This window comes from Anguilla rostrata, chromosome 13 (assembly GCF_018555375.3).
Source record: "Anguilla rostrata isolate EN2019 chromosome 13, ASM1855537v3, whole genome shotgun sequence".
Taxonomy (NCBI): Eukaryota; Metazoa; Chordata; class Actinopteri; order Anguilliformes; family Anguillidae; genus Anguilla; species Anguilla rostrata.
This window is the reverse complement of record NC_057945.1, coordinates 39,991,563-40,014,960: the sequence shown is the minus strand read 5'-3', so window position 1 is coordinate 40,014,960 and position 23,398 is coordinate 39,991,563. Positions and strand designations below refer to the sequence as shown.

The window sequence follows — 23,398 nt, the reverse complement described above, 5'->3', positions numbered from 1 at the left end:
TTACAGACTTTTGTCTCTGTGAATTGTATTCAGGTAGTATGGCGAGGGACAAAAAACTTTGCAATGATGCAATGGTGCATATTCTCTTTAAGATATTCTCTTTAACTAAAACAATAACAAAGGGGATGTAATGTTGTGGTCTTCATACACAAAGAAAAAAAGAATACCTGAATGAATTTCTTTGCTTTTATCGCCATCTGGTGGTGAAAAGAAAACACTGCTCTTACTCACCAGCGCGCTCTGCCATTGAGTGAGCTGTGCCACAACCTCTCCAGCAGGGGGCAGCCCTTGGTACAGCCGTGCACCAGACATACATTGTGGTGAGATGGTTCTGTTTGAACTGTGTGAAATGGGCACACGGAATCTGTTTGACTAGCAAGCCAGCTGAGATTTACCCAGAAAAATTTACAAGCTAGGACGGTATCTTTTTAAAAATATTCACCATTTAACATTTACTACAGTTGATTCATGAACCCACTGAAATGGAAACATGACCTTACTTAGCCGTTCAGTTATTTGATGCCTACGACAGGTGACAGAGAGTTGAGTGCTTAGCTTAGCCTGTGTGGAGCCGCGGTTTGGACTGAACAGACCCCTGAATGGCACCTGCAGTGACTGAACAGACACCTGAATGGCACCTGCAGGGACTGAACAGACCCCTGATTGGCACCTGCGGAGACTGAGCAGACACCTGAATGGCACCTGTGGGGACTCCCCTGTGCTGCTCAGGTGAAAGCGGCGCTCTGTGTGAGGTTGTCACAGGCAGGCTTCACTTGTCCGTGTAACACCCCTAATTTCATGTCTCGTTTGCTTTCATTACCGAGCTGTGTCTGACAGACATTTTGTACGGGTGGTGGGGCGGTGGAGTGAGAGACGCGAAGCCCGATGTGATGGAGAACTGGCGCCATTAAAGTAAACGGTGCGGAAAAACAAATCTGTATTTAAAAAATCTACACCATGTTTTCAAGAAATATTGAGGGAGGTTTCTCACCATAAATGCCGATCAGATGGAATCAAACAAAACTGATAAACAGCAACAAATGTCTACGGTATAATTTCTTTTTCTATTAGCACATGTACTTTAGCATGCCTCAGTTCATGTCCATTAAAACAGCATGGCATTCTGTTAATAATGCTAAGTTCTTTGTTTGAACAATGCTAACTTTGATGATGTGGGTGCTTGAGGTTATTTTTCCAAATTAAATTTATGTTGACATATTCTTCAGAATAGGGTTGATTTCAGAGAAAGCCACCTTATTAATAAGCCTTTTATTGCAAAATCTTCCCATCAAAATAAATGCATTTCTAATTTGCAAAATAAGATCTATAATTAATTTATTGGTTAGATGCACACAAGTGCGCACACACACTCGCACGCACACACACACAAACACACACACTCAGAGAGAGGCAGAGGCAGTTGTTGGAAGAATAAATTCCACGAGGCTGTATTTGGCAGATGCAGATTTCAGTCTCTTCACGGTCAGTGAGACACAAGACAAAGTCAAAACTGATACAGGACACCTGACAGAGCACACACAGCGAACAGCCAGAGCTCAAAGGGAAGGGCTCGGGGGGGAGGAAGGGCCGGGGGAGGGGAAGGAAAACAGGGACGCACAGGCAACAGACCTTCCTCCACCTTTCCCGTATAAAAACAACACGAGTAATTCACACTGGTGGACGAGCCCCCTGTCATCCTCTCCCTCTTTTGGGATGGCAAACCCGTGCTGCGGTGACCATGGCAACTGTCATGAATAACACCGCTCAGTGCTCTGCGATGAGGTCACGCCAGTGAGATCTGCTTCGTTTCGATGGGACTCTGTTTGAAGACGGGGAAGGGCCGGTGTGCTGAGAGCAGGCCCCATCGCTGGCTCGGCACGCACACACCTGCGTTTTGGCCGTGGGACAGGTGACGGTGCTCCTCTGGTGACCCGTGCCCGTGCTCTGAGTCCCGCACCGCGGACCTGCTCCCCAGCGGAGATGCTCGACGCGATGCACAGGTGGGCAGGACCCCAAAGCCTCTCCCAGGTGTACGGGGAGGCGGCTACAGGTGCACGGACTCTCACTGTGCTGTGGGATAAAGGAATGTTCTGGAGAATTCCAAAGGAGACGCACCCCTCCCCAGTGGAGCACTTGTGGTTTGCCTTCCGAGCTGCACACAGTGTCTTCCTCTAGCTCCTGTCTGTGTGAGTCCGGCTTGTCCCCCCGCAGTGGTGATAGGCCACACCCCACGCCTGTCTCTGCCATCCCAAACTGACAAAGCAAGATGTGCTGAGCGTGACTTTAATTTACAAAGAGAAAAAAGGGGGGGAGGGGGGGGGAAATGCGTGTGTGAGCGGGGATCAGAGTGGGCCAGCCTGCCCCTCTCATTGGCTGATCCTGGATCCTGGGGCTGTGATTGGCCGAGCCTGGCAGGCAGGTTAATTTACATGCCCCGCCTCCTTCCTGCCTTCTTTTGCAAGCTAAGTTGCCAAGCTAAATGCACCAGAGCGTACACAGTTACCTCGGGCTGCAAAGCGGGTCACTCAGGGCTACCTTCAGCTCAGTGGCCTTTATCTCAATGGCTCATTCACTGCAGTCACTGGTTTCCCATTATGGAACTGCCACCAGGAACCAGAGTCGGGGCTTTGCTAATGCAGGGCAGTAAAATGACGTCTGATGTGTGTTGTTGTCCACACCTGTAATATCGCTGGTCCTCTAGTTTATACAGTAATACCACCGCTGTGCGTGTGCTTGAGAAATCAGTGTGATTGACAGGTCCACAAGCATTCCACCACGCCCACTTTATTACATTAGTACAGTTCGACTGTATAGGTAGTATCTGTGATCCAAGGCTCCACTGTGTTTTCCAATTTCATGTGCACTGTAATTGGATGTCACTCATTAATTTGAGTTATTTGTTAATGTTAAATGTTTTTTGATTTTCCATTTTGGTTTCCTCACATGGGGTTTGCATGATGTTGAGTTACAGGATTGTTATATGTTGAATTATGAGGAATTTACAGTGAATAAAGCTGGGTGAGAATTTCCAATATTTGTTAAAAAAAAATGAATAAAGTAAAAATAATAGATCAATTTGCATGACAACAGTGATGTCTGAATTATGCACAGGAACTTATTTACTCTGAGACAGGGATTCTCAAAGTGGGGGGGGGAGTGGAGTGGATGGAAAAAAAAGTCCATTAGAGACCAAAAAAAAGAAAATGGCATCCAAGTGGAACCAAAGTTGTCAGGGGAGCTTTAAAAATGTCCAGTGACCAAAGAGGGGCCTGACCCATATAACAACTGCCGTAAGACGTGGAAAAAAAGGAATTGGAGGCCAATGACTTGGCCGTCATATTTTTCTCCAAAACACGACTTTGCTTCATCTTGACAGGCTGGGGCTGGGGTGTGGGTGTGGTGTGGTGGGTGATGGGGGGTCGGGGGGGTCGGAGGGGGGGTAGCAGAGAACTTGATGGGTTCAAAATTGCCACTGAAACTCAGACAAAGTACTTCAGAGTACAAGTGAACTGAGATCAGCTTGCCAGGGAAGAGGGTAAGTCCACAAACCTAATAATCACACGTAGCACAAAACCAACAATTAAAACACACAACTCTGAAAACGGGGACAGAGAAAGAACAATTACTGAAGGCGTTAAGACAAGAGGGCAGCGTACAGCTACATGAGAGAGAGAGTAAAGTGAAGTATTCTGCCAATAGTAGATCGCCAATATTACAAAATATTTATGAATTCTTTACTCCCAAACAAAATATTTCTGAATTCTTTACTCCCGAATAAGTCAGGTCTACGTCTTGAACTTGGCGAAGGCCTCAGGTGTTCTGTTCACGGTTCAGTTTTTCAGTTTTCAGAAATACTGGCGCACCTGTACACCTGAAACCAACTTCTTACTGTACAAGGAGAAGATGAGTGGAGAAGTCCCGCAGCAGATCAGACAGGCGTTGGTGAGAAGGTGGGGCACAATTTCTGCTTAATTACAGGTTTTTATGTTGAGATTTTTTGACAAAAATATAGTTCAGGAGCCCACTGCCAGTGGCAGCAAGTTTGTACCTACATACCTTCTGACTACACCTGAAAAACACCTGAAAACAAACTATCTAAAAAACAAACTGTCGTTCTCATTCACACAAACATACGGTACATAGATCTCACAATTTCTCCTTGGCTCACATGCATACCTTCCCTAAAATGTTTTAAAACTTGAGCAAAATAAATTAATACACATAAATATTTTGACAAATTATGTTTTTTTTTTCTTTTCTTTTGTCTATCAAGGTAAATAGGCCGATCATATACACGACACAAAACAAATGGCGTCTGGAACAGGAGCTACACGCCCGCAGCATCACCTACCTGCTTTTGCTTCGAAAGGTAAATAACAAGTCACGTAAAAGTACGCCATTAGTTCTTTTAGTTTAGTTTATGTAGCTGTTGGAACTCCTAACAGACTGAAATAAACTTCTAAAAGTTACTTGACACACAGTAGCATGTACTGTAAGTTTCCTGTGAGCTCAGTTTATAGTGAAATGTAACTGGACGGTTAAAATTCACTCTTGCCTCCTGAAAGCACTCGTTTGGAGCTCCTCCTCCTTCCCCCCCCCCCCCCCCAACCCCTGCCATTTCTGAAACTCCCACTTCCCTCACCACAGGGAAGGAGTCACTCCCTCCTCTCTCTCTCTCTCTCTCTCCCCCCAGGAGAGACGACGGGTCTCTCCGACACGGCTGCAGCCATCTGGTCTCCCCACAGCTCCCCCTGCTGTTCTCCGAGGGTCACTGCGCCCCCGGCTGAAGAACGCTCGCTGCCACGCCCGCCACGCCCTCCCTCACAGGGCGGAGACCTTGACCACGTTGGGGCAGGGGGTGGGGCGGCGGGGGCCGCCGGGGCTGGGGGGGCCCTGGCCGTCGTCCTCCGGGGTGAGGGCGGGGGGGGTGGGGATGCTGATTATCGCCGTGGTGATCTGCCCGCCCTTGCAGTTCAGTCGGGCTCCGTTGTCCGGCTTCATGTTGAGACTGGAGCGGCTGGGGGGGGGGAGGGGGGGGGGGGGGGGGCATTGTTGTTATTGTTATTTTTTCTCAAGGCCTGATTTCTTAATTATTTTCACATTGAATGTAGCCCTCATTAATTCCACTAGCTTTTCACCTGTGTTCAAATTTGGGTGAAAATGGGAAAGAAACACATCAAAAAGTTGATTCTGGGAGTCCACCATAAAAAGTGGTGAATTTGTTGTGAATGAAAATGAACAACATTACAGACCTGTGCTACAGTGTGTCAGTGGCTCTTGCTAGCCTGGACGGTAGCTAAGCCAGCATAAGGGAAATTATGATCGATGCTTCTTTCGTTATTGCAAATATGCTTCATTAAGCTGTGTGGTGTGGGGATGGCTGGTTTAAGCAGCCACACCTGCCCTGGGTCAAGCTAATTAGACCTGGCCAATTGGATAATTGGTTAATAATTAGATAATTGGCCAGGCTAATTGGACCCAGGAACAGGAGTGGCTGCACCTGTGCGTAGTGAGGTAATCACTGCGCACAGGTTAAATCTGCCATCCCCACCCACATCAGGAGCTTCTCTGTCATGACAGTGTTTGAGATCTGCTCACTTGGCTGTAACATCTTGCCAAACCCTCGTGGAATAAATGTGGACTGTTTTAACATCATCTCCCTGTGTCTCTGTGCTGGAGGGCCCCAAGGAAAGCCACTTCGGTGGCCTGTGGCAGGCGTGTTTGCCACAGTGGCGCCCAACGTGGGGCTCCTCCGGCACAGCAAAGAGGCACAGGAGGGCCAGCCAGGAAGCACACTGGACGAGGGGCGGCTGAGGTGTTCCCGACAGGGCTTCGGGCGGATCCTCCGGGCCAAGAATGGGGAGCGGAAGATGACCAGGGAGGGGAAGGAGGCAATCCTCAGCTGGGACGCTGAGGAGCTGCACCTGGCCGAGGAGGCAGGTCAGCGACGGGCGGTGCACGAGAGGTGGTCGCGCCGTGAGCTGGACTTGGCCGGGAAGGCGGTCAGCCACGGGCGGCGCACGAGCGGTGGCCGCGCCGTTTTGCTTCCTTTCTCGTCCGTTTGGTTGTTTTTCGTTCTTTGTTTTGGCCTGGTTGGTTTGCCCGGAGCCCATGAGGGGATAAGCCTGCAGCCGCCTGCCAGCAGAGCCGACTGGCGGCCACCACAGCCACGAGGGTTCCTGGGCCCCAGCACCACAAGGCCAGTCCACCAGCCCACCAGCCCAGCCACCCCACCACAGCCCGTGGAACAGCCCAAGCCGGTGACGCCCCCACCAGCCAGCAGAGCAGCCCAGGACTTCCCGTGCTCCAGGAGGGAGGAGGAAGAAGGGCTGCCTTGTCGTACGAAGGAGGGTCACCGCATGTACTGGACTGTTCCGGGGCCACCCACCCTGACTTTTAAATTTTTTAGCGTGTTTGGAGTGTTTTTTGTTTGTCGTCTTTGGCTTTGATTGGGAGTGTGGGGGTGGGGGGTGGGGGGAGTAGGCTTCGGCCAGGGATTCTCCCTGGCCTCAGTTTGGCGTTGGGGGTATGTGGTGTGGGGATGGCTGGTTTAAGCAGCCACACCTGCCCTGGGTCAAGCTAATTAGACCTGGCCAATTGGATAATTGGTTAATAATTAGATAATTGGCCAGGCTAATTGGACCCAGGAACAGGAGTGGCTGCACCTGTGCGTAGTGAGGTAATCACTGCGCACAGGTTAAATCTGCCATCCCCACCCACATCAGGAGCTTCTCTGTCATGACAGTGTTTGAGATCTGCTCACTTGGCTGTAACATCTTGCCAAACCCTCGTGGAATAAATGTGGACTGTTTTAACATCATCTCCCTGTGTCTCTGTGCTGGAGGGCCCCAAGGAAAGCCACTTCGGTGGCCTGTGGCAGGCGTGTTTGCCACAAGCTGATATAATATTAGCTCTCATTGCTGGCAAAAGCAGAGGGGACAAGCTGTGACACACACTGCAGTTTATTTCTCTGTGTTCTGCTGCCCTCTAGTGGCGCTGACCTGGTACTGCGGATTGGCTGGCCCCCGCACTGGAAGTTGATGGCGCTGAGCTCCTGTAGGCTGCGCAGGTGGGGCGGGGGGGCGCTGGAGTTGGGCAGGTGGGTGCTCCGTTTCCCACGGTGCGAGCAGCAGGTGCCCAGACTCCCGCTCCGACTGGAGGCCGAGGGACTGTGGGAGTTGTAGTTCTGCAGCGCCCCCTCCAGGCAGTTCTGCTCGTACATCTGCTCGTCCACAAACTCGTGAGCCTGCCGGAAGAGACGGAGACCAACTGCCATCTGACAAACGTGAACTTTAATAAGCTCTCTGTCAGTCTCATAGCAGTACGAGGATATGAAAGCAACAAACGGTGCTAATATTGTATAGGACTGTTCCGGAGCTTTTTGGACGTTTTCTCCTAGTAAAAGGAAAGTTAAGTTTCCCGGCCTTTCTGGTAGATGGAAACGTTTCCTGTGCAATGTCATGCAGATGAATGAGGCGAGTCCTGTAGATGACAGTAAAGACCTAATGACTTTTGACTGAGTTCCAGATCATCCCCTGGCCAGCCTATTTCGGGCGATTTCAGCCAGACAAAGTGCAGCTGGATGGCTTTTATGTCAAGCCATTGTCATTAATTACACATCGCAACTGCTTACCTCACCTCATCTTTCACATTCTAAATTTTCATTCGGTGAAATTAATTTGTTCAGACCTGCTGTGACTCAGCATGAATGGTACTGGGGTAATTTATATGTTATGGTGGATAAATTTCCCACTCATTATGAGCATAGTAGATGTGTCTTTTCATGATTTTTAAAGCTTGGGAATGAGAGATTAGTTCCATTTGACAGAGTTTGTGTCCAGTTTGAAAACAGACACTGGTGAAGCTTGTTAAATAACTGATACTAAGTACTTGCTGGTTACTTACTAAGTATCTTATAAGGAAATTATACCATCTTTATGCTTTTTATGCATTTCCTTGTTCTGAATGAAAAAGCTTTCAGGAGATGCATGTGTCTCCTGATGGGCAGCATGTTTAGCTGTGTCTAACCAGCAGGGTTGGGTGCAGGTTTAGCTGTGTATAAACAGCACAGTGTTGGGTGCAGGTTTAACTGTGTCTAACCAGCAATGTCGGGTGCAGGTTTAGCTGTGTCTAAGCAGCAGTGTTGGGTGCAGGTTTAGCTGTGTATAAACAGCACAGTGTTGGGTGCAGGGTTAGCTGTGTCTAACCAGCACAGTGTTGGGTGCAGGTTTAGCTGTGTCTAACCAGCAGGGTTGGGTGCAGGGTTAGCTGTATATAAACAGCACAGTGTTGGGTGCAGGTTTAGCTGCGTATAAACAGCACAGTGTTGGGTGCAGGTTTAGCTGTGTATAAACAGCACAGTGTTGGGTGCAGGGTTAGCTGTATATAAACAGCACAGTGTTGGGTGCAGGTTTAGCTGTGTATAAACAGCACAGTGTTGGGTGCAGGGTTAGCTGTATATAAACAGCACAGGGTTGGGTGCAGGGTTAGCTGTATATAAACAGCACAGTGTTGGGTGCAGGTTTAGCTGTATATAAACAGCACAGGGTTGGGTGCAGGGTTAGCTGTATATAAACAGCACAGTGTTGGGTGCAGGTTTAGCTGTGTATAAACAGCAGTGTTGGGTGCAGGGTTAGCTGTATATAAACAGCACAGTGTTGGGTGCAGGGTTAGCTGTGTATAAACAGCACAGTGTTGGGTGCAGGTTTAGCTGTGTATAAACAGCACAGTGTTGGGTGCAGGTTTAGCTGTATATAAACAGCACAGGGTTGGGTGCAGGGTTAGCTGTATATAAACAGCACAGTGTTGGGTGCAGGTTTAGCTGTGTATAAACAGCACAGTGTTGGGTGCAGGGTTAGCTGCGTATAAACAGTGGGGTTGGCTCACCGTGGTTTTCTCCAGGCAGTGCAGTAGGTGGTGGTGTTGGCTCTCCAGTAAAGATACGCTCTTATTCGCCTGATGATCATCACCATCTGTGCCCTGGATCAGACAGACGCACACACGCACACACACACGCGCACACACGCGCACACACATGCGCACATACACGTACACCCACACGTGCACCAGTACACGCATACACACACACATGAGCACATGCATATTCCCACGTATACGCACACTCGCGCACACACACACACGTGCGCGCACACACACACACGCACGTTTTGCACACATACACACATACATGCATGCACATTAAAATCCACATTATGTTCAGCTGGAGCCTTTTTGCTCAGTATCAGATCTGCTTATACACTCTCTCTGATTGTGCTCCTGATTCTGACACACAGACTCTGGCTCTATTCAGGGTTAAAAGGAGAGGAATAGACAAAAATAGAGGTTGAAACAGTTTTACTCTTTGGCTGCTTGGATTTGCATGTAATAAATCTCATTTCCTCATTTGGCTCAAGAAATGGGTCACTATTCTATGCTTAGGATTGGATTTCATCCAGACTGAATTCCACCTGGTGAGCAGGGCTTGATGCTGCTCTCTTAAAGATCCCTCTCTCTACCTGTTGGACAGCAGTGAAGTATGGACCCTGTACTGCACTTCCTGCCAGTGAAGTATGGACCCTAAACTGCACTTCCTGCCAGTGAGGTATGGACCCTGTACTGCACTTCCTGCCAGTGAAGTATGGACCCTACACTGCACTTCCTGCCAGTGAAGTTATGAACCCTACTCTGCACTTCCTGCCAGTGAAGTTATGAACCCTACTCTGCACTTCCTGCCAGTGAAGTTATGAACCCTACTCTGCACCTCTGCCAGTGTTTGATCCTGCTCCTTTTAAGCTCTTTTTCAGTGTTTTCTATGCCACCTTTAATCACACATTACAGTGACTACAGTTCCCACACTGCACGGTGAAAATGAAAAGGCTGTCATTCACTCTGCCGGTTATCTGGGGGAGGTAACCACCGCGGAAAATCTTTGAGACGTCGTCTTCGCTGCGGCCGCTGTGAGAAATGCCCATGAAAATCCCGCCAAAGCCTTCGCAGGAGGAGGAGACGTGATGTGATATTTATACCATCCCACTTCAAGAGATTCTGTTATTTATTCCAAAGAACAGCATCAAAAGCACAGTGTGAAGAACGAGCAGGAATCTCCGAATCGCCTGCTAGCGTTCTTCTCCTTTGACGTGTGCGCCGTGCTGAGAAAAACAATGCCGGTCCAGCAGCGAGGCCGTCTCCGACTCCGCTCGCCTCGGGCCTATCTGGACTGGAGTCTGTTAAATTGATGAAGTTGTCTGTGAGTTTGCAGGGATGGTGTTTGAGCACTTTGAGCCACTGGACTCCGAGTGTAGCCAGTAACTTTCCTGGAATGAATAACAATGAAAAACCCAAACAGAGGCCAGAGAAGAGGGTTGTGACTGAAGGCCGGCACCCAGAACTTTGACCGAATGTCACACAAAGAGCTCGTTTCCCCTCGGAACCATGAATCCATCCGCACAGAAGAATGCGGCCGACTCGATTCATCCATTAATATCAGCGCTGCTCAGTTATCAACTGTGCTGTCTACTACGAGCGTACACTGGGCAGCCGCCATTTCCTCTTCCTTGTAAGAAAGCTACACACTGGGCAGCCGCCATTTCCTCACCCCTGTAAGAAAGCTACACACTGGGCAGCCGCCATTTCCTCTTCCCTGGAAGAAAGCTACACACTGGGCAGCCGCCAATTCCTCTTCTCTGTAAGAAAGCTACACACTGGGCAGCCGCCATTTCCTCACACCTGTAAGAAAGCTACACACTGGGCAGTGGCCATTTCCTCACACCTGTAAGAAAGCTACACACTGGGCAGCCGCCATTTCCTCACCCCTGTAAGAAAGCTACACACTGGGCAGCCGCCATTTCCTCACCCCTGTAAGAAAGCTACACACTGGGAAGCCGCCATTTCCTCACCCCTGGATCCACTACTTGGTGTAGACGTTCAGCAGACACTCCATTATCCAGAGCGACTTACACGCGACTAGATTCTTTACGTTCAAACCCATTTATACAGCTGGATATGATGTAGTGTAGCAGTTCAGGTTGAGTTAGAACCTTGCTCAAGGGCATTGCCCCCACCTGGGAATCGAACCCATCACCACCTGTGCCTCCCCGGGCCTGCTCCCTAGCCGTGCTCCCACGCTGTCGCCGGCGCAGCCGCCGGACTGGGCGTGTGGAGGGATGCTGCTCTCGGATTAGACCGCGACATCTCTGAGCTGCGGGTGAGTGAGACTGTTTGTTTGTGTAATTGGGTGGGGAACGAGGGCACGGTGGGCCCCGTGCTGACGGACTCTGCTGCGGTATCCACTGAGAGGGCGGCTCCCGAAACAACCTCCTCTTCCGCTGAGTTCCTGCGAAACCCGTCTTCCTGGAGGACTGCAATCAGTGCAGCCAGAACAACAGCTTCCTGCTGCGAGAACCACAGTCGCTGGCTCGTGCTCGCATTATAGAAGAACAAAACATCCCTGTTTATAAATCTCTTACCTTCACTAGTACAAACACAGCCTGTTTTTTTTTTTTCTGGGATCTCTGGGACAGAATTACTGAGTCAGATTTAGACATTCTTGGACCTCCTGTTGTTTCGACAGCACTCTCAGTAACGGTGTGAGGTGGTTTTTACATAGCCCGCTTGCAGATGGTTCTCAGTCGAGGTTGAAGGAGTATTCTATTGCACAAAGTGATTAAAACCTGCCTGTTCTGCTGTACAAGGAGGAAAAAAGCTCCCATTGATTTAACTGTTTGAGGCATCTAGACCTCATTCAGCACGTCGGAGTCAGTGTGGGGAGTGGGAGACGTTGCTGCAGTGTGTGTGTGCGTACGTGGACCTGTCTGCATGCGTGCGTGTCCCTGTCTGTGTGTGTGTGTCCCTGTGTGTGTGTGTGTGTGTGTGTAAATATGTTTTCATGGGTAGTGTGTGTGTGTGTGTGTGTATAAATGTTTTCATGGGCACTGTGTGTGTGTGTGTGTGTGCAGGCATGTATAATGTGTGTATATTTGTGCGTGTAAACAATGTATTCCCCTCTGTGTGAGTGTTTGAGCTTGCGTGCGTACTCTGCTTGTGTAAACACATTTGTGTGCTTGTTTAGCTTCTGTGTGTTTGTGCACGTGATCTGTGTGCTTACTCTTAGCTCTGCTAGCTCGTTTAGCTTCTGTGTGTTTGTGCATGTGGTCTGTATGCTTCATGCTAGCTCTGCTAGCTCGTTTAGCTTCTGTGTGTCTGTGCATGTGGTCTGTATGCTTCATGCTAGCTCTGCTAGCTCGTTTAGCTTCTGTGTGTTTGTGCATGTGGTCTGTATGCTTCATGCTAGCTCTGCTAGCTCGTTTAGCTTCTGTGTGTTTGTGCATGTGGTCTGTATGCTTCATGCTAGCTCTGCTAGCTCATTTGGCTTCTGTGTGTTTGTGCATGTGGTCTGTATGCTTCATGCTAGCTCTGCTAGCTCGTTTAGCTTCTGTGTGTCTGTGCATGTGGTCTGTATGCTTCATGCTAGCTCTGCTAGCTCGTTTAGCTTCTGTGTGTCTGTGCATGTGGTCTGTATGCTTCATGCTAGCTCTGCTAGCTCGTTTAGCTTTTGTGTGCTTATCGTTAGCTCTGCTAGCTCGTTTAGCTTCTGTGCGTTTGTGTACGTGCTCCATGTGCTTACCGTTAGCTCTGCTAGCTCGTTTAGCTTCTGTGCGTTTGTGTACGTGCTCCATGTGCTTACCGATAGCTCTGCTAGCTCGTTTAGCTTCTGTGCGTTTGTGTACGTGCTCCATGTGCTTACCGATAGCTCTGCTAGCTCGTTTAGCTTCAGTGTGTTTGTGTACGTGCTCCATGTGCTTACCGTTAGCTCTGCTAGCTCGTTTAGCTTCTGTGCGTTTGTGTACGTGCTCCATGTGCTTACCGATAGCTCTGCTAGCTCGTTTAGCTTCTGTGCGTTTGTGTACGTGCTCCATGTGCTTACCGTTAGCTCTGCTAGCTCGTTTAGCTTCAGTGTGTTTGTGTACGTGCTCCATGTGCTTACCGTTAGCTCTGCTAGCTCGTTTAGCTTCTGTGCGTTTGTGTACGTGCTCCATGTGCTTACCGTTAGCTCTGCTAGCTCGTTTAGCTTCTGTGCGTTTGTGTACGTGCTCCATGTGCTTACCATTAGATCTGCTAGCTCGTTTAGCTTCTGTGTGCTTATCGTTAGCTCTGCTAACTCGTTTAGCTTCTGTGTGCTTACCGTCAGATCTGCTTGATTGTTTAGCTTCTGTGCGTTTGTGTACGTGCTCCATGTGCTTACCGTTAGCTCTGCTAGCTCGTTTAGCTTCTGTGCGTTTGTGTACGTGCTCCATGTGCTTACCGTTAGCTCTGCTAGCTCGTTTAGCTTCTGTGCGTTTGTGTACGTGCTCCATGTGCTTACCGATAGCTCTGCTAGCTCGTTTAGCTTCTGTGCGTTTGTGTACGTGCTCCATGTGCTTACCGTTAGCTCTGCTAGCTCGTTTAGCTTTTGTGTGCTTACCGTTAGCTCTGCTAGCTCGTTTAGCAGCCCGTTGCGCTTGCTGTGCAGGAAAGCGTTGGCGCTGCCGGCCTTGGTGATTCGTATCCTGGCCAGTCTGGCTTTCTGTGGGGGAGAAAGGCCAGGCTGGATCAAAGCTGTAGGGAATAATCCTCACCTGCCCTAATATATAACTATATAGCATTTAGCATGTGAAAAACCTTTTAGCGCGCACACATTCAATAACACAACCAATGATTGGTGCAAAACAAATACCATGACCAATCAGTATTTGTGTTATTGGTTTTGCGTTTGGCTGAACGTTTTTGCATGTGCTAAAGGTCTTAGTAAATAATGCCCCTAATGTGCAATGAGACTTTTTGCACATTTTCCGAAATTACAGTTATCTGATTTAAGGATATGATCTTTTAAGAAACTGTTAAGACTACTTTGAAAATGCATGCAATTTCCTATGTTGGGAACATTAGTCTTTAGTGTCTATCACCAAGTGTAAAATTGCATGTAATTGAAATAAAGTTTTAGTCTATCCATAACCTCTATTTACAGACTGTCATGTAGTTACAGCCGTTATACAGTATAGCTGCTTATAAATCACATAATTTATAGGAACATGTAATTTACCTATTTAATCAGCGATGTAATTACAAGGGAATATTTCATGATTATTAAAGTCTGTGAACTCTCAGTTCACACAGTACTCTGGGGCCTTTTAATATTTTACTTGGAAAATGTCATTTGAATTTTCTGAATTATATTAATTTCTGTTTGTTTATTTTGAATTTTATTTATTTGTTTCAGGATGAAAACCCATTGAGATTAAACATCTTGTTAGTCTTTGTGGAATCCCATATTAAGTTTTCCTTTGAACTGCCAGTTCCACACAGCTATTAATTATATGTCGTATTTAGCCATCCAGTTCTATGAAGAATTAATGTGCTCTGGATGACTGTAATGAGCGTACCTGAGTAATCAAAAGAAAACAAGAAAAACCAAACAGGTGTAAATAAAACGGCCAGGTTTGGCACGAAAATAATTTGATGAAGGGGAATGCTTCTGTTTAACTGCAGCCGAATTACGGTTTTGCAAAGGGCTCAGACTCATATTTAAACCATCTGGCTAAGCACCCTGTAGTCACAGATTTCATAAAGCTGATGTTCTCATAACTCCCACTGTTAATTAAAAAAAAAAAAAAAGAAAAAATTCCTATCAAACGCTGAGTCAGATTTTTCGCTGCGCTTCTCGGATAATGTCAGGCTGGAATCACAGTCGACAGCGACGGAACGCACAATGCAGCCAGTTTTAGTGCGTCGTGAATAAAAGCACGAGGCCAAGGGCGCCAAATCATTCGGAGGAAGATCCGGACCGAAGGTCAGAGCTGAAGGAACGCGGAGCGTATGCCTGAGTGGCTGCTCAAAGCGCACTGAGGGATCCTGTGAGGCGCGGCCCCGCCAGCTCTGTCTCAGCGGTTAAATACTGACGGAGAGCGGCAGGCCGACTGCGCCGGCCGGAGCGCCGGTCTTCCTGCGGTTGGCGCTCCCCGCTCCCGTGCGCTTACGCTCTCGCTGAAGAGGCGGCGACGGGAATGAGCTCAGCGGTGACAGCTGCTCTCCCTCCTTCCAGACAGGCAGCTGTGGAACAGCAGGGTCCTCTATGCTCTCTACTGATCTCCGCAAACAAACAGAAATATCCCCTACTGAAATATCCCCTACTAAACACACAGGAACAGAAATATCCTCTACTGAAATATCCCCTACTAAACACACAGGAACAGAAATACTCTCTACTGATCTCCTCAAACACACAGGAACAGAAATACTCTCTTCTGATCTCCTCAAACCCACAGAAATATCCTCTACTGATCACTGCAAACGCACAGGAACAGAAATATCCTCTACTGAAATATCCTCTACTGATCTCCTCAAACGCACAGGAACGGAAATATCCTCTACTGATCTCCTCAAACGCACAGGAACAGAAATATCCTCTACTGATCACTGCAAATGCACAGGAACAGAAATATCCTCTACTGATCTCCTCAAACACACAGGAACAAAAATACTCTCTTCTGATCTCCTCAAACCCACATAAATATCCTCTACTGATCACTGCAAATGCACAGGAACAGAAATATCCTCTGCTGATCTCCGCAAATGCACAGGAAGAGAAATATCCTCTACTGATCTCTGCAAACGCACAGGAACAGAAATACTCTCTACTGCTCCCCTCAAACACACAGGAACAGAAATACTCTCTACTGCTCCCCTCAAATGCACAGGAACAGAAATACTCTCTACTGCTCCCCTCAAATGCACAGGAACAGAAATACTCTCTACTGCTCCCCTCAAATGCACAGGAACAGAAATACTCTCTACTGCTCCCCTCAAATGCACAGGAACAGAAATATTCTCTCCTACTCTCCTCAAACACACAGGAACAGAAATACTCTCTGTTGCTCCTCTCAAACGCACAGGAACATTAGAGAACATTTACGTTCCTGTGCATTTGAGGGGAACAGGAACAGAAATATTATCTACTTCTTCCCTCAAACACACATGAATAGATTCAGCCTTTTATCTGATGTAGGCCCAGGAACAGCTGTGAGGCCAAACACTGCTATGCGTATTATGTACATTTACTGTGGCAGATATTCATCCATTACTGATATTTATCCTTTATTTATTTGTGCACACGGACTGTAGCACTGGACAACTTGTCCTCACAACGACAATATAATTTCTCCCCCTGTTTCAGAGTGCAAAATTTACTTTCAAATGTTTATTGTTCGGAAATGCAACCGAGTTCTATGAGTCCTACCACGACATTAACACGAACCAGACATTAACATTGTTGTGCTATTTTAAAAATGACACGTCACTTCGCTGCAACAGTCTAAGCAGTGCTTAAAACAGTTTTGTGTGAATCATGGCCCTGTGGTGTGGAGCGGTGGTACGTGTGGGGTTCTTACTGAGCAGGCTATTGAACGGGAGAGTCTGGCTTCCTTTTAAATTATTTCTGCTTTATTCAGACAGGTAGAAGGCAGAGTGTGGAACAGGTAGATAAGAGAGCACAGCAGCGGAGGAAGCTTTCACACCTGTATGCCACTTGCTGGCAATTCTGATTTTTATGTGTGACTTTTTATGTGGATTTTCGCGGTTTGGGGCATCGTTTGAAGACCGAAACGCTTCACACCTGAACTGAACAGGATTCATGAAGTACTATAAGGTGTTCATTTTGGTATAAGGTGTTCATTTTCAAGCAGCTCCTCTTCAGCCATGTGCTGGTGATGGTGAACCCTGGTCTACCATCGCTCTCTCAGCTCTGAATCCCAGCTCTGAATCTCAGCTCTGACTCCCAGCTCTGAATCTCAGCTCTGAATCTCAGCTCTGACTCTCAGCTCTGAATCTCAGCTCTGACTCCCAGCTATGACTCCCAACTCCCAGCTCTTACTCCCAACTCCCAGCTCTGACTCCCAGCTCTGACTCCAACTCCAGCTCTGAATCTCAGCTCTGACTCCCAGCTCTGACTCCCAACTCCCAGCTCTTACTCCCAGCTCTCAGCCTCAGACTCCCAGCTCTGACTCCCAGCTCCCAGCTCTTACTCCCAGCTCTGACTCCCAACTCCTAGCTCTTACTCCTAGCTCTTATTCCCAGCTCTGACTCCCAGCTCCCAGCTCTTACTCCCAGCTCTGACTCCCAACTCCTAGCTCTTACTCCTAGCTCTTACTCCCAGCTCTGACTCCCAACTCCCAGCTCTGGCTCCCAGCTCTCAGCCTCAGACAGGAGCAGAAGTGACTCGGTGAGCGACGGCACTTTGGAAGGCTCGTCAGGCTGGCTCATAACTCCGCCGCGGAGGAGATCGGATTAAAGAGCCGCCGGGAAGAGTGCGAGCCGCCGCCGGTACGCAAGCGAGAGATCTCTCACATCCTGAGCTCTGCTTTGATACGGCAGCACACCGCTCTCAGGAGAGAGCTTACGCTCCCCTTTAAACGCCATCTTCTACTGCAGTCAGGCTGCGGGAGCAGAAATGGAGATGCAAGTAGGCATGGCGGTTTCTCTGTTTTTGGTGGTTTCTCTGTTTTTGGCGGTTTCTCTGTTTTTGGTGGTTTCTTTGTGGCAGTTTCTCTGTTTTTGGTGGTTTCTCTGTTTTTGGCGGTTTATCTGTTTTTGGCGGTTTCTTTGTGGCAGTTTCTCTGTTTTTGGCGGTTTATCTGTGGCAGTTTCTCTGTTTTGGGGTTTCTTTTTGTGGTTTCCTTTTGGCAGTTTTCTTTTGGCAGTTTCTCTGTTTGGTGGTTTCTCTGTGGCAGTTTCTCTGTTTTTGGCGGTTTATCTGTTTTTGGCGGTTTCTTTGTGGCGGTTTCTCTGTTTTTGACGTGCTTGTAGCAGTTCTCCGTTTTGGAGGTCATTGTCAGGTCTCGTTTGGCTGGTCTGCAAGTCCTGTTTGGCGTCCATTCTTCAGCTCTCCGCTGTTACTCGTTTGCGCTCTTTGGTTCTCTTCATTCTCCTTCTCGTGTTTCTCTGTTCTGGCGGTTTCTCTGCAGTCTCGTTTTTGGATGCCAGTTCTCCTCTGTCTCAGCTGCCCATTGATTACAGCACAGCCCCTTAAATGGAAGCATTTATCAGGTCCGGGCAGCAGCAGTGACAGGCCACAGCACGGCTGCACCATTTCCCCTTTACGAGAAGCCATCCCCCCTTCTCGAGCTCTCTCTCGCTCTCCCTCTCAGTCTCTCTCTCACTCTCCCTCTCGGTCTCTCTCTCATTCTCCATCTCAGTCTCTCTCTCACTCTCTCCACTATCCTCCGGCTCTCTCATCTCATCGTTCTCTTCATCTCTTCCTTCCCTACGGGCCTTACTCTCCTCCTGCTGCTTGTCATCCTCTGCCCTCATCGGCCTCCTCTCCCTCGCTGCGGCAGAGGAGGCCGTTCAGCGAGGGCCAGTGGAATGGAATTCTGGGAGCAGAGTGCCCGAGCCACGTGAGGGATTGGGGGGGAGGAGGAGGGGGCGTGCCGACCGGAGCTCTGATTTTCGCGAGCGGGGTCCCCCGTGGTCTCTCTCTCCTTTCGGGCGCAGGGAGAGTGAAGGAGACGGCTGGAGTTAGATTAAACGGGGCCCCAGATGGCCGCCTAATGGTAATGGGAGCGCCGTCAGGACCAAATGAAGACGGATGAGGAGGCAGAGAGGCCCGATCTGCCACGTTCCCTCCACGAAAACCTGTGGATGCAGCCGTCCGATCGGCTGTCCCTGGCACGAACCAGGAATCGCCAGGGAGCGTTTTAATTGGACAGAAGGGGAAAGTGGGCGTTGCCAGAGATACACGGAGCAAAAGCGCAGGCATCCTCCTCTTCTGAACAGAATAACATTTTCTTTGGAAAATTTCCTGTTGTCTGTTAGGGATGTGTTCTCAGTCACAGATGGCAATAAAACCTCTGTAGGCGCTGTCCATGCTTCAGGCCCATGGACAGTGCTGGGTAATGGAGTGCTTCAGGCCCATGGACAGCGCTGGGTAATGTAGTGCTTCAGGCCCATGGACAGCGCTGGGTAATGGAGTGCTTCAGGCCCATGGACAGCGCTGGGTAATGGAGTGCTTCAGGCCCATGGACAGCGCTGGGTAATGGAGTGCTTCAGGCCCATGGACAGCGCTGGGTAATGTAGTGCTTCAGGCCCATGGACAGCGCTGGGTAATGTAGTGCTTCAGGACCATGGACAGTGCTGGGTAATGGAGTGCTTCAGGCCCATGGGCAGCGCTGGGTAATGTAGTGCTTCAGGACCATAGACAGTGTTGGGTAATGTTGTGCTTCAGGACCATGGACAGCGCTGGGTAATGGAGTGCTTCAGGCCCATGGGCAGCGCTGGGTAATGTAGTGCTTCAGGCCCATGGGCAGCGCTGGGTAATGTAGTGCTTCAGGACCATGGACAGCGCTGGGTAATGTAGTGCTTCAGGACCATGGACAGTACTGGGCAATGTAGTGCTTCAGGACCATGGACAGTACTGGGCAATGGAGCGCTTCAGGCCCTTGGACAGCGCTGGGTAATGTAGTGCTTCAGGCCCATGGACAGCGCTGGATAATGTAGTGCTTCAGGCCCATGGACAGCGCTGGGTATTGGAGTGCTTCAGGCCCATGGGCAGCGCTGGGTAATGTAGTGCTTCAGGACCATGGACAGCACCGCCCATTCTTACAGCCATAGGGGCAGCTCTGTTCTTGCCTGTGTAAATGCCCAGCTTCCAGGCCTTTGGAGCAGCATTGAGATTTGGACAAGATGCAGCTTTCTATCCCTAGCTGCCCATGCTGGGGTTTCCCTAGTAAATATTTAAAAAAATATATATATTCATGAATTTATATTTATTTTCTTTTTTCTAAAAGGAGTTTAGTTGCTAAAGCATGTTTGTTTGTTTTTCTCGACCCGGCTGCCCTGTTAGGCTGTAAAAACAAAGCGACTGTTTACTGCAGAGCCGCACGCTGCCCGCTCTCCCCCACCCCCGCCCCCCCCACTCACCGCGGTTAAATGGGCTCATTTAAGGGCCAAGTGTTTCTCTTAAACCTGCCGGAACACAGGGAAGGAAAACAAGCGTGACGGCCGCGTCGCTGCGGCAACGGTCATGTGACGCTTACAGTGGCTGGTGTAGGGGCATTTGGGGGTTTATGATCTAAAGCTCGAAAATACAGTTCAAGCTACTTGGAAACAGACCCTGCATACACACATACGCTAAACTGAAATAATATCCCTAAACCCCAGAAGATGAATAATCCCCTTAAGCAAGACCAGTAACAGTGAACATACACACACACACACACACATACACACACACACGGATAAGATTCTATGTGTGTGTAATATTTCCCTGCAGTCACCTGGGCTGAATCCGCCATTTGCTAGCTCCTGATTGGCCCTCATCAGCAGTGCTTCTGACCTCCCGTCATAATCAGGCGAGAGAACTGCAGCCCTTGCTGTACTCCAGAGAAACACAGCCTGCCTTTGGTGACCACGGAAACCAGCGCAGAATTTGCACGGCTGAACCGGGCTCTCCGCCTCACCACGCCCTCCTCCAGGTAACCCACGACAGCTGAAGAGACGAAGCCGGACGTCCTGCACACTGACAATTAAAGCAGGGGCTTCTAACTGCACCCACGCGACTGTGCTGCGAAAAAGGGGGGGGGGCTGTCTGTACTCTTTAAACGCGGCGATAAGGACAGACGGTTCGCAAACAAACACAGAGCAGAAACGCGGCGGGCCAGCAGACGGGATTGAGGTGCGGCGGGAGGATTACGGAAGGCCCCGCGTCTCTGAGCCGAGGCTCAGAGATAAATGCGCCCGGAGCGCCGGCGTTCCGGAGAAATGTGCCGACGTGGCCGTTTCAGAAACGCACGTCTGCAGACGGGGGATCAGAGCCCTGGAAAGAGGCTCACTGCTCAAGCGCTGGGGGTGGGGGTGGGGGGGTATTTTAATACTAAACAGAATTACAGTATCATGTCTTATTTTATTATAAATGGAAGTGAATGCACGGTTTTATTTTCATTATTCATCTCCAGCACTGAAGCTTTAGCACTTTTTTTTTTGTTTAGTTTTATGGGCGATACCGCAGGCTTCTGGAATCCCTGCACTGCAGTCAGCAGCAGCTGTGGCTCAAAAGTGGTGCAGTTTTCAGCACTGTTGACTTTGTGGAGGAGACAGACAGTGGGAGAGACACAGTGGAGGAGACAGACGGGCAGTGGAGGAGTCAGACAGGCAGTGGAGGAGACAGACAGAGGAGGAGACACGGGGGAGTCAGACAGGTGGTGGAGGAGACAGACAGTGGGGGAGACAGACAGGCAGTGGAGGAGACAGACAGTGGAGGAGACAGACAGAGGAGGAGGCAGACTGGGGAGGAGTCAGACAGGCATTGGAGGAGACAGACAGTGGGAGAGACACAGTGGAGGAGACAGACAGGCAGTGGAGGCGATGAGGAGAGGAGGAAACAGGCAGTGGAGAAGGCAGACAGTGGAGGAGACAGGCAGAGGAGGAGACACAGTGGAGGAGACAGGCAGTGCCTGTCAGTACTTGAATCAACAGAGTGGCAGCATGAATAAGATCTTAAATGAAATGTGATGGTTTTTATTGAATAGAGCATCTTGAACTTTTAAAAGACTGATTGCATTATGTACAGTCATGACTGATGGAGCCTTTTCCCCTTCTGGTATATTTTTTGGTGGGTCCTTTAAATGCTCTGCAAATAAGTCACTTGGATAGCGTTGAAGAGCAAGTGCTACTACAGGGCTAATTTAGCCTGTTAGGAACAGTTCTAAAACATAATAAAAGTTTCATGATGGTAATGATTTTTTTCAGCTGTGGAGCAGAGAGGAGAATATGCTCTCCAAGGCAGTTGATGTGTCAGCCGTAGCAGCTAAGCACCCCATATTTCACAAGTCTGGCTGATCCAGGCATGAGTCTGGGCTAAAGAAACTTTGCAGGCAGGATTGGAGTTGTGTTCAGCTTTAACTCAGTGTTAGTTACAGTGATCCTGAAGGTGGAGGAGCAGAGCAGTGTTCAGCTTTGGCTCAGTGTTAGTTACAGTGATCCTGAAGGTGGAGGAGCAGGGCTGTGTTCAGCTTTAACTCAGTGTTAGTTACAGTGATCCTGAAGGTGGAGGAGCAGAGCAGTGTTCAGCTTTGGCTCAGTGTTAGTTAGTCCTGAAGGTGGAGGAGCAGAGCAGTGTTCAGCTTTGGCTCAGTGTTAGTTAGTCCTGAAGGTGGAGGAGCAGAGCAGTGTTCAGCTTTGGCTCAGTGTTAGTTAGTCCTGAAGGTGGAGGAGCAGAGCAGTGTTCAGCTTTGGCTCAGTGTTAGTTACAGTGATCCTGAAGGTGGAGGAGCAGAGCAGTGTTCAGCTTTGGCTCAGTGTTAGTTAGTCCTGAAGGTGGAGGAGCAGAGCAGTGTTCAGTTTGCTCAGTTTAGTTAGTCCTGAAGGTGGAGGAGCAGAGCAGTGTTCAGCTTGGCTCAGTGCTAGTTACAGTGATCCTGAAGTGAGGAGCAGAGCATGTTCAGCTTTGGCTCAGTGTTAGTTACAGTGATCCTGAAGTAGAGGAGCGAGCAGTGTTCAGCTTTGCTCAGTGTTAGTAGTCCTGAAGGTGGAGGAGCAGAACAGTGTTCAGCTTTGGCTCAGTGTTAGTTAGTCCTGAAGGTGGAGGAGCAGAGCAGTGTTCAGCTTTGGCTCAGTGTTAGTTAGTCCTGAAGGTGGAGGAGTGGAGCTGTGTTCAGCTCTGGGAACACTGTGTCCACAGCAGAATGACATAACCTCCCTCTTAAAACCGCCCCTTATTACCATCCATTAACTCTCCCCGTAAAGCCAGCCAGTGTCACCGGGAGACCACTGCAGGCTGTAACTGTGCTGACTGCAGCCTTCAGATTCCGCTTTAATCTCCCCCTCCTGCGTTTCCTCAAAGTCAGGCAGGCTGTGCTCGGGACTGTCGTCACCCTTCTGCGTTTCTAACTGTCGACCCAAACGCCGGACGAGCTCTGCAGCCGAACGGCACCGGACGCGAGAGGCACGTGTCTAAAGAGAGGCTGACCGCAGACCTGCTCTCGCTCTGCAGCGTCTCAGCCCGCTGCAGTCCCTCTCAAATTAAACCGTGTGCTGCAGACATCGCCACAAATCCTTAAAAAAATCCAGCTAATTAGCCATGAAATTAAGCGATCTTTCGCTCTGATCTTTTACTGAGATGTGCGCGGAGTCCAGGGGCCCATGGTGTTGTGTTCATTCAGCTGTAATAAACACTCAAAGGGCACGTATCATATTCATCTTCTGGGGACATGTTTCCACTGGTCTTTGGACGGCCCGCCTGGAGTACAAGTTAGAGAGTACTGATTTGGGAGTGCCGATTCAGGAATACTGACAGGGGAGTTCTGATTAGGGAGTATTGATTTGGGAATACTGGTTAGGGAGTACTGATTTGGGAGTTCAAACTAGGGAGTAT

The 23,398-nt window shown here is 49.1% G+C and overlaps 1 protein-coding gene and 2 long non-coding RNA genes across 6 annotated transcripts in view; 2 read left to right on the top strand and 1 right to left on the bottom strand.

The window, feature by feature from the left end:
- The window catches only part of LOC135237612 (uncharacterized), a 35,961-nt gene extending 31,129 nt beyond the window's left edge, over positions 1 to 4,832 (top strand). The window contains exons 2-3 of the long non-coding RNA XR_010324876.1: positions 4,274 to 4,369; positions 4,694 to 4,832. This is a non-coding gene — a long non-coding RNA (uncharacterized LOC135237612). The remainder of the gene's footprint in view (positions 1 to 4,273; positions 4,370 to 4,693) is intronic.
- Positions 1,421 to 23,398, bottom strand: part of LOC135237611 (potassium voltage-gated channel subfamily D member 3-like) — a 104,764-nt gene continuing 82,786 nt past the window's right edge. Inside the window, exons 3-6 of one of the 4 annotated variants that reach the window (XM_064304908.1) lie at positions 13,421 to 13,561; positions 8,887 to 8,979; positions 7,002 to 7,246; positions 1,421 to 5,017 (exon numbers count right to left, since the gene is read on the bottom strand). In XM_064304908.1, the coding sequence (XP_064160978.1) occupies positions 4,822 to 5,017; positions 7,002 to 7,246; positions 8,887 to 8,979; positions 13,421 to 13,561 (675 nt within the window). In that variant the 3' untranslated portion in view covers positions 1,421 to 4,821. Of the gene's footprint in view, positions 5,018 to 7,001; positions 7,247 to 8,886; positions 8,980 to 9,758; positions 13,562 to 23,398 lie in introns of those variants that run through there. The other 3 variants (XM_064304907.1, XM_064304906.1, XM_064304905.1) reach the window with 3 other exon arrangements.
- On the top strand, positions 7,241 to 9,631 carry LOC135237613 (uncharacterized). Its single transcript, XR_010324877.1, has 2 exons — positions 7,241 to 8,083; positions 8,154 to 9,631. It is a non-coding gene; the product is annotated as an uncharacterized LOC135237613 (long non-coding RNA).